The 17,778-nt window shown below is 37.7% G+C and overlaps 1 protein-coding gene across 2 annotated transcripts in view; it reads left to right on the top strand.

The window, feature by feature from the left end:
* GRM1 (glutamate metabotropic receptor 1) overlaps positions 1–17,778 on the top strand; it is a 268,242-nt gene that overhangs the window by 172,625 nt on the left and 77,839 nt on the right. For both annotated transcript variants that reach the window (XM_087718322.1, XM_087718323.1), the window contains exon 4: positions 13,697–13,932. In XM_087718322.1, the coding sequence (XP_087574448.1) occupies positions 13,697–13,932 (236 nt within the window). The remainder of the gene's footprint in view (positions 1–13,696; positions 13,933–17,778) is intronic.

The following is a 17,778-nucleotide window of genomic DNA, read 5'->3' as shown; positions in this document are numbered from 1 at the left end:
TGTACTTATTTTATTCTTATTTACGTAATAAGTGCACAAAATAATATTTTTTCTTTTTTTATATGTCTTTTTGTAGGTCATTCTTTGGGGCAAAGAATTCAGTGACATCGACTTGACCACTCCCACCCAGTCACATGACTGCCAAGCTACTCCCACCTGGTCATATAACTGCCAAGCCACTCCCACTCAATCACATGACTGCCAAGCCACTCCCACCATTATATGACCACCAAACCACTTTCACAAAACAGGCCACACCTACAGAATAGGTTCTAAAAAAATTTGAAACCCACCACTGGTGGACAGGCAAGAAATCAATAGGTTTAACAATTGTAATGCTGAGAGCTTTAGATCCTGGAGCCAAAAAGCTGTGAGCTTGCTAAACTCTCAAATCCTAGGACTTTAACAGCTAATTTTACAAGTTGACATCATTGTAGGCTAGCAACCCTGAATCAAGAAACATAAGCAGTTTTCTCCAGAGTTAGGATTTCATACACACTACTGATTTATCCAATCATTTACACTCATGGTCTTTTATGCCTAGACCATTAATTCTATAGCTATCATTCTCGGTGATGATAATACCACCAGCAGCTAATGGTTATTTATCTTCATTTATAAAGAAAAATAACAGAAATGGGTTGCATTAAAATGATCTAAAATCTCAGTGGGTAACCAAGTTCTACATGATGTAGGATTTCTTATGTAACAATATCTCATGAGATTTTATTAATTTTAAGAGGTTTCCTTAATAGTTTTAAAAATTGAGAGAGTCACATAAATTGGAACCAATTTATGAAAAGACGGGTGATCCCAGTAACTACTGAGTTCAATGGACAGATTTTAATTCCCTTGGATGGATATTACCATTTTTCTACATCGCTTCGTTTTTCTCATTGTTGCTTCTTTTATTCTGATAAGTTTTAAACTGGCAAGAGATTCAGTGCATTGAAGTAATTTATAAATAATTGTAATAACAAAAAATAATTCTAGCTTTCTATGATATTAGTAGAAAAGATCAAATTCAATTTTAAATTGAACCAGCAGATATCTCAAATATAGAAATTGATATTTGAAAATTATTTCATAATACATTTTTATTTATGTTTATTTGTCATACAATGTCAATATATACTCAAATTGTAATTAATCAGCTTTGATGTCTATGGAGATTCTCAGTCAGAGCTGAAGAAGTTTCTTGAATAAGAAGCGAAATGTCTTCAAAGAAAAACCAGAAAGTCCAGTTGCCTCTTGAAAAAAGCACATTTGGGATAATCACCTTGGAGCAACCATGGCTGTGTTATCATCTCAAATAAAATTCCATTATCAAATATCTCTTCTGTGGAGCAGCTCATAGCTTGTAGCTCTGCTATTGAGGAAATTATTTTGAAGTAGTCTAAAACTGTAATCCTAAATGTTGGAAAAGGAGCAAATTGTGAGTGGGTAGGCGGCAATATAAAAAAATTGTTGTTAAAATGTAGTTTTTGTTCTCTGAGGCATTAGCAAATTCATTCTGGCATCATCCATTTGGTCTGATATCTTATAGATCCTATTTGCCAATGTACTCACCAGAAACACACACCCATGATGTAGTACCAGGTTGATCAGGAAACAGTCTCTCTCCCCCCCCCTTGCTACAAATTTTCCTCTTTAGTTTCTCCCTTTAATTTTTTTTTCTCCTTCTCTTCTCCGAATGAATTTTTTTTAAATCTGCAGTAGCAGAATGAGAGCTTGTAAACAAGGATTAAAACCCAAAATGGCTACCGAGAGAAAAGCCAAATCTCAGTAGTATCCAAATTCCTCGTGTTTCTTTGATTTACATACTTACATACATATTTAAAATGCTTTTCCTCACTCAGTCAAATGAATGAACAAACATATGAATTTATTATGTGGAGAAGCCCAAGGAGAGAATAGCAATGTTTATCCTTGGTGTTTTCTTTAAATTTCCTCAGGCTGCAACCATATCCATAAATGCAAATAGGAGCATCTTCAAGAGGGGGGAAGGGGGGTGACAAAATATGTATTGTGTTGCGGCAATGCAAACTCTGCATCCCTGATGCACTATTGCATACAAGGACTTAAGGAACAGTATTTGTTTCACAGTTTGTTTCATTATTTTAACGAAACCTTGGCCTGCTGTGGACCTCATGACATTTGCTTTGGGAAGCAAAGATATAGTGCAACATTTCCTTGTAGAATTCCCATGTGCCTGCCTTAATAAAACATTAATTGTCAAAATATCCACTCTTACATAATCCACACAGCACCAACTTCATGTAAGAGAACAGTGTGCGCATTTTTGAAGAAACTCCCAAAGTTGCAGAAGTACAAAGACAGCAGTGCTTCTAGAAAGAAAGGGATTGCTAATTTGGTACTCTCAAAGGGGGTGTGAAGACTGACAAGAGAATATGGTAGGAAAACGGGAACCATTTATTCTTCAGTGGTGCTGTGTTCTTTCCAAAGTGGTATATGTTACTCAAGATGCAGTGATCTGATTCACACCTCAGATGAAGCTTTGTTTGACAGTGGTTTGCTCTCCAACCTCATTTCAATTTAGTTTCTGAACATTTCATTACCAAACTACCGTATTTTTCAGAGTAGAAGACACACCGGAGTATAAGACGCAGCAAGGTTTTTGAAGAGGAAATTTTTTTTACGTTTTTGCACTCTACAAATCTCCCAAAAACAGTCCGTTCCCCCCCCCCAAAAAAAGTATGAATAGCCTTTAGGGAGCTTGTAGAGTGCTCTGGGGGGGGGGGGGAAGGGCCAAAAACGAGCAAAAAACAGCCCATTTTTCGCAAAACCGGCCTGTTTTTCATTTTTAAAAAAGGACATGGATAGCCTTTAGGAAGCTTATAGAGTCTCCTGGGGGCTGGAGGGGGTTAAAAGTGAGCAAAAAATGGACCATTTTTTGCTCATTTGTGCCCTCCCCAGCCTCCAGGAGCTCCCTAAAAGCTTCCTACAAGCTATGCATGGCCATTTTGGTGAAGGGGGCAGGGTTTGGGGAGGCAAAAAATGCTATATTTAGTGTATAAGACGCACCCAGATTTTCAGCCTCTTTTTTGAGGGAAAAAGTTGTGCCTTACACTCCGAAAAATACGGTAGGTAACATCAGCAGCATAATTTTCATGTCCTATTCTCCTTCGCTTATAAATGTCTTGTGTGCGCCAGGGTGACTAGTTGGTTATATGATTGGTGGTTCATTAGAGCCATAGTTAAATTCTAAACAGCTGATTGGTTCCCTTGTTGATTGGTCGTCCGAGTGGTCTGGTTCCTTACAGATTCACATGCTGGATACAAATCAATACTTGTTAATTGCTCCTTTGGTAGAGTACCAGGCTTAGTAAATTCACGTATGCAACTGGCATGGCCAATGATTTTTGTTCCTTCCCAATCAAACTAGTATTGTTCATGTCGATGTGGCTCGTGATAAGGGATTTTTAGTTGTACCATTTAACTGCTAGTCATTGTTTATGAACTCTTGTTTTCAATTGTTTTCCTGTTTGGTTTGGTTTGGTTTTGGCTTAGCATATTGCGTGAATTCAGTCAATAATAGTTTATAAACCAGTGTTGTTTATTTTTCAGTATTCCATCATGATCAAGTCATGGCTTAGTGCAATAAAAGAACTCATTCACTGTAATGCTAAGATTGTGACAAAATATGTCACATTGATAATCAACAATTTATATGTGAGTGTTGACACTTATTTTATTGGCATATATTCAACATATTTAAACTTATGTCTCTTTATGAGCTTTGTCTAGTTTTCAAAGAGGGGGAAAGGAAAGGAAAAAGGGAAGTAAAAGAAGGAAGGGAAGGAAGGGAAGGGAAAGGAAAGGAAGTGGCTATAAGATATTAATAACATATGACAAAAAAATGTTCCAAGAATTCAGATGGACATGATACTTTGTGTATGTACATATTCACAAATGTGCAAGGAACTGTCCTTTCTATTTATTAGTCCAGAAGTGAACATTCAGACTCCTCTTCATGTCCCATAAAAAACATTAATGAGAGAACAAATTATATTAATTAACATTCTATTACATGTATAGAAGTGGAGAGTCATCTGCCTTGGGCATATCTGCATACAGTTTGGGTTCGGGAAAAAAATACTGTCATCACGCCAGCATGCCAGATATGCCTCGGCATATACCCTTGAGACCTACTAATATGCCACAGCCACTTTTACCAAGCGCTGAAGATGCCAGCAGAGCTAGAGATTCTCATGGTAACAACTCCCAATGACACTAGTGTGATAGGCTGATAAAAAAGCATTATGCAAATATATGCAGTGCATATGGTACTTAACAATTCCTGAATAGATATTTACAAAATAGGATATATATCCGAGGCTATAAGACTGCATCTGGTGTTTTTAAGGGTTTGAGGGAGAAAAAAAGGGTTTGAAGGAGAAAAAAAGGAAGGACTAATGCTCTGAAATGCCAACCTTTGATGTCATATTTCTCATCCCCCCCCCCGATTAAATCTATTAATTGCAAAATATGTCAAGACATGTTTTGAAGGCAAGATTATGGAAGGTTAGGAATTAACCCAGAACCTTTTATCAAGCAGCCTGATGAAGCAGATTATGCATATCTGTAGAAGGGTAAATTGCTCAAATCAGAAGCAAATTTATTTGATTTATTTATTTTAATGTTCTGCGGCTTACAATAATTGTGATAAGACTATACCTCTGTATTTGCATTGTGAATGATACCACAGAGAGGAAGGGGGGGAGAGGAGGCATATTTCATTTTCTTCAGTAGTTCTTTGCCTATTACAGTAGTTGGTTATACAAAAAGTTAGTATTGCAATAGTATTACTATTTCCTAAAAAATCAAATTGGGCTTCCTATGTCACTCAGTAAATGACGTAATAATGAAACCATCAGTTCAAAAAAAATCTTTCTTGTTTTTATATACTAGAAAAGGCTACTTAAGTTTGTCACTGAACCTGATTTTCTTCCCTGGTAATTTCTTTAAGACAAAACCATATTTAGCCACATGGATACTAATTTCACAATGACTTTTTCAGAGCATGCCTTGCGACTAGAGCAGGGGTGTCAAACTTGTGACGACATGCCATCATATGATGCATTGCAACTTTTCCCCCTTTGCTAAATTGGGGGCGGGGGTGGGCAGCATGTGATGCATCTGGCTCGCGAACTGTGAGTTTGACACCCCTGTTCTAGAGATACAGGCATCCCATACGTTTCAGTATGATACCTGAAACGAAGCTATAGTCACTCTAACTGTGATAAATGAAACCTGGTCTGAAGGCTTATAAATAAGACAGAAATGTCAGGGTTGCCTCTTTTGCAGGATTATATGGTAAAAGAGACTGGCTGCAGGTGGGCAAAGTACTTATGCAAGATTGTATACACTTCTTTTATATATTCAACCTCATATTTATTCAGCCTATATATTTCTTCCTCCAATTTTAAAACCACATTCATATTCTTTCAATTTGGCTTCCCTTAATATATATTCATATTGAGGAAAGCTGGGATGGAGGAAGATGAATGTGGTTTTAAAACTGGAGGAAGAAATATCAATAACCTGTGCTATGCTAATGACACCACTCCGATAGCTGAAAATGCAAAGGACTTGCAAGCGGCAGCATAAAAGTCAAGGAACACAGTGGTAAAATGGGACCAAAATGAAATATAATTGGCAATGACAATAAAGTAATGACAACAGGTATAACAATCAGCCTCAGCATTCACAATGAAAATATTGAAGTGATGGACAGTTTTTGTCTTTTCGAATCAACCATCAACCAGTAAAGGAACAAGTAATCAAGAAATGCGGCAAAGACCAGCACGTGATAGAGCAGCCATGATATATCAAAAATAGATAAAATAGGAGTAATATACCAAATAACACACAACATTTGTGAACATTAGTTTAAAAAATAAAAAAGCAAAAGACTAGAAGAATGCATTCATAAGCACCAACTAGCAGTAAAAAACCATGATGCTATATCACTACTATCTGTCCTTATAATAATCTAAGACAGGGGTGTCGAACTCACAATGACACATTGTCATCACATGATGTATCGCAACTTTCCACCCCCCCTTTGTTAAACCAGGGGTGGGCATGGATAATGTGTGATGCATCCGGCCCGCAGGCAACAGGTTTGACACCCCTGATCTAGGATATAGCTTCAAGAGTGAAACAGTAGAATTTTTACAAGGTCAGATTGAAAAATGCAAAGAAAGGTGGGTTTTTTTGGAAAAATGGCACTCTGATTAAACCATGATAATTTGATTTATGCACGTCACCTTTATCTATGGATCCATCAAAAGATAAAACCAAATAGTTTATTGATATGGTTTTTAATGGCTATCCATGGACCTCTCCGACACAAACATGTGCATAACTACCGGTAATATAATACAAAATATATGCAATCTCGGTCAACCACTGAACTGTATCTCCCCACATCTCCTTCATTGATGTTAGCCTAACTGACCAGATCAGAAAATCAATTCCACAGGAAAAATAGAACTATACTTTATTGAGACAGGCAATAATAGTAGACTTTTGCACGTCTGACTGTGGTTTGCCCCTTGTCTTTCTTATACTCCAATGAATCAGGGAGGCATTTGTCTGAACCATTTCTGAATTTATTTATTACATTTATATGCCCCCTGTTTCCCTTTCCAAAGTGGCTCTGGGTGGCTGACTGGGGTTTAAAGAATATTTCAGTGTTCTTTGCCTAAGTAATGGTTTGTGCATATTTCAATCAAGGTCATCTCACTTACACTGTACAATTCTTAGTACAATAATGAAACATTTGTAGTCCCAAAACCCAACCAAATAACTCTAATGGAGAGGGATCTTGGAGTCTTAGTGGACAACCAGTTAAATATGAGTCAGTAGTGTGTGGCAGCAGCCAAAAAAGCCAATGCAATCCTAAATTGCATTAACAGAGGATACAATCAAGATCAAGTGAGGTACTAATACCACTCTATAAAGCCTTAGTAAGACCACACCTAGAATCCAGTTTTGGTCACGACATTATCAAAAAGATGTTGAGACTCTAGAAAAAGTGCAGAGAAGCCAACCAAAATGATTAGGGGACTGGAGACTAAACCATATGAAGAATGCTTACAGGAACTGGGCATGGCTAGTCTAGTGAAGAGAAGGACTAGTGGAAACATGATAGCAGTGTTCCAATATTTGAGGGACTGCCACAGAGAGAAAGGGGTCAAGCTATTTTCCAAAGCACCTGAAGGCCAGACAAGGAATAATGGATGGAAGCTGATCAAGGAGAGAGTCAACTTAGAAATAAGGAGACATTTTCTGACAGTGAGAACAATCAACCAATGGAAAGCTTGCCTTCGGAAGTTGTGGGAGCTTCATCACTGGAGGCTTTCAAGGGGAGATTGGCCTGCCATTTGTCAGGGATGGTGTAGGGTCTCATGCTTGGGTGGGGGTTGGACTAGATGATCTACAAGATCCCTTCCAACCTTGTTAATCTATGTAATAATATAACACACCAACCCTGTGTATGTATATATGTATGTATATTGCTATGTATATCTTCTACTATCAAGCTGTATTTATTTTAAAGCCAATTGGCAAAATGTAACTACATTTCTCCGCCCCTATGAACAAAGAGCAGACATAACAAATAGGGAATAAGATTAAATGCAACACCAAATCCTTATTTGATAGTACACTAGTAGCAGACCGTGCAAAAACTATGCATAGGAAATTTATCTGCTGCAGTGGTTTATTGGCTGCAGAAACATTTGAAGAATTGTCTTCTAATCAAGCCAAGGGTAAGGAACTGTTGGTCCTTCATTCATGTGGTTTTGTTGACAACAATAAAACAATGTATTGTCTCCTTCTGGAGTAATTTTTTCTACTTTCAACAGCCTACAGTTCTAGAATTCCCATGTTGTCTCTCATATAAATAGTAATACAGTATATAACCCAGAGAACTTTCTAAAATCAATCACTGGCTGCTGGATACCGCCACCTAGTTGTGTAGCATTTTGTCTGTTGTGATCCAACTCTCACATTGACTCTTTCCCTATGGGCAGCAGTAGAGAATGAGAACAATACGCTAAGCCACCAATTGTATTTTGTGACATAGAATGAATCAGTTTACATAGCAAGCACTAAGCCAAGAACCTGAACAAGATATGGAGTTTTGTGATTAGCATTTTTATCTAAAAAAGGACACTCCCTTGGGATGCCTTTAATTAAAAAGAATAATGTCAGTGGGTGACATCCCAGATGAATCCCGAGGAAGAAAAAACTCTTCTCTTTTTGGACTGCTTCTCCTTGTGTGACTTGTTCCAGTAAAAAGAATGTAACTGTTGCCATAGTTGTGCACCATTAAGCAACCAAATTAGGACTGCTTGTAGAAAACTGGCAGTCACCGTGATTGTTGCAAACACATCACAGAACAGTCTCTCTTTCTCTCTTTCCCCCTGACACTGAGGATTACTATTGCTGATTTTGTATGCATGTACACACACACACACACACACACACACACACACACGGGATTCAAATAAATTAACAACTGGTTCTCTGCCCTAATGACCAGCTGGATAGGCGTGGCTCGGTTGTCATGTGACCATGTGGGCATGGCCAACTCAATGTCACTCACATCGATGGGCACTTCGCCTTAGCTGCTACAATGTAATAAGAGTTAAGAGGAGAGGCAGTTTCTTGTAAGCAGGGCAATAAAGATTAGGCTAGAAACAACACCAGAATGTTTCCTTCCTGCCTTCTTTACAGGATTAGCCCTGTAAAGTGGGAAAAAAACAAAATGAGATTTCTTCCAACAACCAGTTCTCCCGAATAGGTGCAAACTGGCTGAATCCCACCACTTCTTTAGCCTATCTGTTGCCCCTTCAATGTGGTTTCAGTACCTGTTCTGCAATGCTGTTTTGGCTACTAGTGGAGAGTAGGATCTCAGTTTCTACAGCAACATCCTTAATTTTGTTTTTCAAATGGGTCAATTTATCAATGGATAAATCTGATTCTCTTTAATGTAAGAGGACACATGTGTACTCTTACAGACTTTCAAGTTTCTGTTATTATACCTGTAAAGTGGCATTCATGAAATCTTTGAATGCCTACCTGGAAGGGTGAACAGTGGCAGCCAAGAGAGAGTCAACAACTTTAATTCTTTGCTAACACCTAGAGGGCATCCAGTTGATAAGCCAATAATTGTTTTGGAAAAGTGAGGATATCCCACTATAGCCACCATCATTCATGGAAATGGAAATTGGTGATGGCCTTTTCTATGGTTGGTGACATTCAAACTTTGCCCAAAAAAACATGCCAATCACTGCCCTTACACTGCCATGCAAAGGAACCATATGAACAGCATGGCTGTGCCAGATGCATTTAACAGGCATGTTATTGGAGCAACACTATTTATGCTAACAGGATTGCCTTCTTTCTCCAAACTAGGAGGAAATTGTGGCAAAATGGTTGTACAGATGACCATTACAGGTTTTTAAATAGATTTAATAGAAGAGAGATTCTTAGATGTTTAGAAAGTTAACAACCAGTTCTCCTGAATAGGTGCAAACTGGCTGAATCCCACCTCTGCACACACAGCTTTCAAGCCAGGGCACTGCCTTTAAATTTTCAACAACCTTATAAAACACCATTTTTTTCATTGTTGAGTGTAAGTTTACCAAGTCAGACTGAAACTACAAAATGAATGATGTATCAGTTAGAAGGGATTAAGGAGTTCTGTCTGGCTATTTCTATTTGGCATGTTTAAGGCAAATGTTTAGAATTTCTGATATGTTAATGACATATAACATAATGCATAATTTTACTTGAAATTTGGGGAATCATTCAGAATGTTGTATCTGGTCACAGGAGATATTTTCAGTGATGGATATCCCTTTTAAACTATGGTTCCACTATCTGTCTAAAATATAATAAGTTGCTCTCATAAAAGAAATGAAGGCCACTTGAACAAATAAAAACACTTATATTTTGTGTAAAATTTATCAGATTTATTTTATTAATAAGATAATCCTATGTCTGCAGATTTCATCTAGTTTTTTTCCCCAAAATATAAACAATTTAGCACTTTTTAATTTTCTCATTGTAAGGTTGGTTTAGATTTTCAGAAGCAAATTAGAAAAAGCAGACACCCAGTGAAAGGGTCCAATATGAATTAAACTTGAATTTGAGAAGCCTTGATTCAGATCCATGCCTTAGCATCATCATATTATCTTAGACACCCATCATTGTAATTTGTTTGGATTTAGTTTAGAATGGCATGGGAAATGAGGAAGATATTTCTTTTCTGATATTATTGCTTCGATTGTATCCTAAGGCCCTTGGTGTTATACTGTTTTACTATATTTTAATAGTATTCAGCCATATTCAGGGATGGGCTGCTGAAGGTTCGCAGGGGTTTGGGAGAACCTCTAGCTAAGATTCTGTGCAATTCAGAGAACCCCCAAATCCCACTCCTGGCTGGCCCTGCCCATCCCACTCCGCTGCTTCCCGGAGTCCCCAAGCGGCCCATTTTGGATGCAGGTAGGTGCAGGGCACACATGGAGGCTTGGAGAGGGCAGAAAATGGGCCTACCGGAAGTTCAGGAGGGCCTCCGGAGCCCAGGGAGGGTAAAAATGCCCTTCACTATGGTGCAGGAGGCTGACTAGGCCATGCCCACATGGCCATGCCCACCCAGCAACTGAGCAGAGACCCCTTGCTAAAAAATTTGAAGCCCACTCCTACATATATTATTGCTAATCCTTACAGATTGTAATTTGGGCCTGCAGTGTATTTCAACTTCCAGAATTCTCCAGCCAACAGGGAGTTCTGGGAGCTTGTCCACACAGCTTAAAGTTGCAAAACTTGAGAAACTCTAGTGCAGGGCTGTCAAGCTCGCAGCTAGATGCGTCATGTGCTGGCCCCTCCCAGTTTAGCATAGGGGAGAAAAGCCCTGATACATCATGTGACAATGCCATGATGACACAAGTTTGACATCCCTGCTCTAGTGTATGCTATAAGTCTGCAAGAAAGACTATGGGACCATAGACAGCTATGAAATTTCATTTTCTCAGGATCCTTTAAATTAGTATCCTTAGGTTCCTTGACTATAATTTTATAGTGATGTAGATGCAAGGCATAGGGACATGGCGGCTCAGTGGCTAAGACTCTGAGCTTGTCGATCAGAAAGGTTGGCAGTTTGGCGGTTCAAATCCCTAGCGGGGTAAGCTCCTGTTACTTGTCCCAGCTTCTACCAACCTAGCACTTTGAAAACATGTAAAACATGCAAGTAGAAAAATAGGGACCAACTTTAGTGGGAAGATAACAGCGTTCCGTGTACCTTCAACATTTAGTTATGCCAGCCACATGACCACAGAGACGTCTTCGGACAACGCTGGCTCTTTGGCTTTGAAACTGAGATGAGCACTGCCCCCTAGAGTCAGGAATGACTAGCACATATGTGCAAGGGACCTTTACCTTTAGATGCAAGGTGCTGGATTCACAGAATCCACACAGCCTTGTCTATGCAGGAGCAGTTAAAATCTTTCTGATGTTCTGCCTATATGAAATTATTTTTGTGCTTCAAGGTGAATAGGTACTCCTTCCAAGGAATCTATCTACTTTTTTTCTATCTTGAATGTCTTGAACAACCTTTGGAAGTGGCTTCAGGTCAGATATGTAAATTCTTTAGGCTAAGTCTCATTGATTTTGTATCCCGCTTGGCTGCTGTGACAAGCCAGCAAATTAAGCTCTTTCTGTGACAGAAAGAGCTGCTGGTATCATTCTAGATGGCAGCAGACACTTTTTAAGTGCCAACTTTGTCTGTTTTTCTGGTGACATGATCATGCATATTAAAAATTAAATGCAGTCTGACTTGCATTTGGACAAACTCCAAGCTATGAGTCTTTGGAGGCAGAAAAAAGAAAGCACTAAACTGTGATCTTAAAAGTTTGTGAATAGAATAGAATAGAATTTTTTATTGACCAAGTGTGATTGGACACACAAGGAATTTGTCTTTGGTGTATGTGCTCATAAAAGAAAAGATACATTCATCACAAATCATAAGGTACAACACTTAATGATAATCAGAGGTTACAAATAAGCAAATAAATCATATTAGGAAACAATCAAGATAAACCAGTGCCAGTGTTCATGAATAGCAGGTGGGTTTTCTTTCAATCACCCTGCTGGCTATCCTGAACAATTTTATTATGTGTCCCCCACCCCCCATTCCATCATATTAGGATATACTCTACAATTCTCTGGGTCAAATTGTCTGATCAGCTTCAGGAACTGTGCTAGCCAAGTAAAAATGCTGTACATTGCTAGTATCTTTTTATTGATTGTGTGCCATCAAGTCAGTATTAACTACTAGCAATCGCATAGACAGACTTTCTTCCTGACAATTTTTTTCCTGACCTGGTCCTTCAATTCTTTCAACCATGCATTCATCGCCACTCTGAGTTCCCCCGCCTTACTTCTGGTCTTCCTCTTCTTCTCTTACCCTCCAATAACCATTTTATATTCACCATCCATGTGATTTTCCTGCAGGCTTGCCATTGCTTTCTCCCATATAGGATGAATTGATGCCTCTGCCTTGTCACTGTCTCTGGCATCTTCTTCGATGTCACTACTGCTCAATATAGGTACCTGCTTGCTTTAGCTGGACAGCAGAGATAACCTTCATGCCTTGGGTGACCCTGCTGGGAATGTGTACCCATGTCATACACTTCCAGCTTTCTCCACTTATCCCTGCTCCCGCCATGGTACGGTAGCATAGCAGGACTCAGGAGGGGCTTATTGCTACAATAATAATAATAATAATAATAATAATAATAATAATAATAATAATAATAATAATAATAATAATGGATGAAACATGTAACAGTGACACCCATTGTCATAGGGGCATGATACCATGTCCAAGAATTTTACAAAACACATCAAGAAATTGCAGCTTCCTGCAATAACATCAGTGTAAAAAATTGCAAAAAACTGTGCTACTTGGAACATCATTTATTTTAAGAAGATACTCGGTTGATACCTAGGATGCTGGCAGCAACCTGTGTCAACCATTAGCACCAGTCAATGGTATTTGTAACACATTTTTAAATGTTCAGTTGACAGAGTTTCATGTTTAATGAATAAAAAAGATAACAACAGCGACAACAATATTAATAACAACAGCAATAGCAATAGGACTTAGACTTATATACCACTTCACAGTGCTTTAGCCCTCTCTAAGTGGTTTACAGAGTCAGCATATTGCCCTCAACAATCTGGGTCCTCATTTTACCCACCTCAGAAGGATGGAAGGCTGAGTCAACCTTGAACCTGGTGAGATTCAAACTGCCAAATTACAGGCAGCCGGCAGGCAGCAGAAGTAACCTGCATTCCAGCCACTGTGCCACCAAGGCTTGTGAATAATAGCCACCATGTTGATAATTTGGGGAAACAAGAGATAATATATTATTGGAGGAAGAAATAAATGTTAAATAACACAATAAGGAGAAAGGGATGGTATAATATAAACCTGTTTTTCTTTATATTGCCATGGCCTTTTGATGCATTAAAAAGCTTCTGCTTAAATACTATTTGGATGGATATATGCTTTGATCTAACAGTAGCTTTCTTCTTCTTCTTCTTCTTCTTCTTCTTCTTCTTCTTCTTCTTCTTCTTCTTCTTCTTCTTCTTCTAGTGATGGATGGGCAGATAGAGATGAAGTCATTGAAGGTTATGAAGCTGAAGCCAGTGGGGGCATCACCATTAAGCTGCAGTCTCCAGATGTCGTATCATTTGATGACTACTTTTTGAAAATAAAATTGGAGACCAACAAACGAAACCCTTGGTTCCCTGAGTTTTGGCAACATCGTTTCCAATGCCGCCTTCCAGGTCATCCTCTAGAGAATCCCAACTTTCAAAAGAATTGCACTGGTAAATATTTAAATATGTTTCTTATCTGAACAAGTCTGAGCAAGTTTTTGTTACCTTCACCAATTTAAATTTCTTTTCTTACTTTTCCAACTCGACTGAATAAAAACTTTGATGGAGGCATGGAGCGAAGCCCACAATCTAATATTGTTGTAGCTGTCAGCATGGTGCTGTGTCATTGGACAGCCTCCAGTTTGCCACTGGTACTTCAATGAATAAATGAGTGAATGAATGAGTTCAGATCCTTGCATTCTAGGGGTGAATGTTCAAAGATGATATGTAATAATACCTGATGTATTTAGATGTCCCTTGGCTCCGCTTAAACAATTCTTAATTGCTTTTTCCTTTCTGCTGTGCGGAAGCAGAAGTTTTTGATTGATTCTGAACTGAATTTGTAGGTGGTAAAAAATAGAATAAAGACTTGGTTTGATTGCTAACAAAGCTTTGGGCTTTTTCTTTCTTTCAGAGTTCTTTGTATGATGTTAAAATGCTTTTGAGCATCTTATATGCAGTTTGTATTCACATTGATAGATAGCATTGAAAGTGATAAAGGTATTCAAAAACTATCTGTATACTGTTCTTCTGGTTTATGGCACGCATGCATGTGCTCGCACTCAGTGCTGAAAAGGTTCACCAACACACTGAAATATACCATGAAGACAATGGCATCTTCCTGGTTATGATAGTATGTTGCTTAAAAATATGATTCATTATGTATCCAAGCAATGGGGAAGAATGAGACTGCAAAGATTATGGGAGACTATTGCCCCCAGATACAGAGAATTTCAACGGTGGTTTTGTGTTTTTATGTTCTATTATTTTGGGAGCATCTCAGGATTGTGGTTCATAATAAGAGCTGCTATGTAAATGAATTAACTAAGATATCCATACCTTCTATGGATTTATCTAATTGCCCTTTAAAGTTAAGCATGTTGATAACAACCACTAGCTGGGAAGTACTTCCTTTATCTATCCCAAACACTCCACAATTCAACTTCATAGAATGAGTTTTCTCAATCTAAAATCTCTCATGCATATATTTATATGCCTGAGTCATGTTCTCCACCCACAGCATTTGCTGTGTTAAAAAAGCCTCAAAACTTTTCTCCAAAGGAAGCTACACTGCTTGCTCTAACGTTTCTGTTGATTTTTATTCATTTATTTTGCATTTTGCTATTCCTAGAATTCTGTCATGGTCTACATCTTATATCATGTTTGAGTACAAATTAAATTGATTAATACTATTTAAAATAAGCATATAAAATGATGTAGATTTTGTTTTTGTAATTTTGGTATTCATGCTAATCAAATATCATAGCATTGCTGATTCAATCCTTTCTCTAAGTGTTGTTGAAGAAATATGTACGCCTGAAGAAAATTGCATTTTTCATTATTTCCCCATTTCTGAATGTGGTCTTACATTGATTTTTGGCCAAGATGTTATAGTTTTCATTGAAAAAGAATCCATCCCTTCTTGAAGTTTGCTTGACTTCACTGAGTTCAACTTGTAGTTACAGTTGACTGGATCAATGTCATTGGGATCTAATAATTGATTGTATATAATTTTTGCATATTGTTCCTGGTTTCAACTTCTCAGATGATTGTTGCAGAGAGAAAAATGGGGATGGGCACTTATAAAAAATAACTGGCACAACAAAATATTAGATGAAAATGTCTGTAAAGATTTCTTATTAAAAAAACAATTTGGGGGAAATGTTTTATTTCCAAATTTTGGCAGGGAAATAGTATGGATATTTAATATTGAAAATAATGTTTTATTGTAAGAGTGGATGCTATAGACAATACATGAATAAATAAAGGGTACTGTGAGTCGGATTAACCTTTGAGAATAATTCCAGTTCTCTTGGGCAAGTGTAGACAAATTCTTAAATGGAATGCCACTAACAATCCAATAGAAGATGTCCAATAAATTACATAAACAAACACAGAGATGGACATGCTAGTCTAATAAATCCCTTTCTTAGAGTAGATGAGAAAAAGAAGTAGAATGGCTGCTGGAAGAATCTGGCATATGCATTATTAGAACCATGAATGCGAACTACAACATGCAGGATTTCAAGTTCAGGACCAAGGACAGATCCAGTAGTATATTTCACCCAGTGTCTATGGAGATTTTCAGTCATCCAGATAATAGTTGCCTCAAATGTGCTTCCCCACCCCACCCCCGCTTGTAATGACAACTGGACTGTTTTTTGAGGAGGACAAAGAAGACATTTCTCTTCTCATTCAAGAAACTTCATCAGTTGATTTTCAGTCTTTCAGTTGATCCTAATTGATTATTGATATGATAACCTTATTATATTATATGATCCCATATACAATTGAAATAATAGTTCTGTAATTATGGTAAAGACAAATTACCTTGCTACTAACTTCTGCCCTTTCTTCATAGAATGTAATTACACAGTTGAGTGCCCCAATAGGCAATTTACTGAAGACCTGAAGCTTGGTAGGGGGATATTCCACAGGGTTTTCAGGATTATACTCTCTGAAATCCTTCCCTCTAATTCAGAAGGCAGTGGTATTTTCCTGGGGTGTTTCCATGAATATGTAGATTCAGTATGATAGGGATTATCTTTTTTCCACCCTCAAGGCTGTTCCAGCAGTTTTGCAAGATGTTTCAAAATGAGAAAAATTTAACAGGAGATTATTATCAGCTTGCCTTTATATCTATTCAAGACCTTCATAAAACATTTGCATGGAAACTAAATACTAGAATAAATGAACCTTGTGGCTTTTCCCCACAAAGACTATTTGTAGTTTTGCATACTTAGGTTGTCTCAGATCCCCTGCTATTTTCCTCTTGTGCATAGCTGGTACCATGCTGACTACATAAGCAGTGGCATTTCTCTTTGAAGTCTACAGTGGAGGAAAAGAATTATGTTCTCCTTAATGTCATTCTAATACTTTAACAAAGTTATCTCACTGCTATTTTGTCTCTTGGGAAGAAGGGGGATTGTTCATAACTTGGTGAGAAGCAGGACATAAAATGAAAACATACGGGGGAGTGGTTCTTTCAAAGTAATTGCATGAACATGCTGTGCTTTTACTTTTCTCCCATGAAAAGGCACACTAATAATGTTCTAAACACTATTTTAATATTTTAAAAAATCAGAAAAGATAGTGTGCATTTCCGCATCACTATGGGTCAATACACTAAAAAGGCAGTTGCAGCAACGAACAACAAGAATAAAATTTTATTTCTTTCTCAGGTTTAACTTGTCAAGAATTCTGGCTGTGTTTTGAGAATGCCACTGGCAGTTCACATGCAGTATTAGGCCAACCTGCTTCATATGTGAACATTGTTTAAAACTCATCACTAATACAATGGCCTTCTCATTAAATTAGATTTTATTTTGGGCTAAAGGCTCCAGAGTTGTAGCAGGATATCTATGTTTCAAACACCAGCTGCTTTAGAGGGACATTTCAAGAACTTCTAATTGTATTTTTAGTGTGCCCAAGAGAAATCTCCTTGTACACAGTGCAATTTCATAAAACTATTTCAAAGTTGAAAGTGACCTGCTTTGCAGAGCCTCCTATAAGTGCTATCACAAAGTGACCATTTGGTGACCAAGGGAAAGGGCAAAAGAGTATTGTGGAATTGTTTGCATCTCGAGAGTTGTGTTTACAAGGTCTAAGAATCACAAACTTGGGATTTGAACAAATTCAAAAGAGTAAGTGATCTGAGCATTCACCTCAAAGGAAGATGATGAAATTTTAGGAGCAAAAAATAATATTTATTTTCTAACTATAGGCTATTATATATAATACAGGAACTGAAATGGCTATTCTACAGAGGAGAAGAGAGAACTGAAGTACTGAATTAAA

The sequence above is a fragment of the Thamnophis sirtalis genome, unplaced genomic scaffold, assembly GCF_051295495.1.
Source record: "Thamnophis sirtalis isolate CommonGarterSnake01/CBP01778 unplaced genomic scaffold, rThaSir2_p1.2 scaffold_6, whole genome shotgun sequence".
Classification (NCBI taxonomy): domain Eukaryota; kingdom Metazoa; phylum Chordata; class Lepidosauria; order Squamata; family Natricidae; genus Thamnophis; species Thamnophis sirtalis.
Note: the sequence above shows the minus strand (reverse complement) of the source record. Positions and strands in the feature narration are given on the sequence as shown.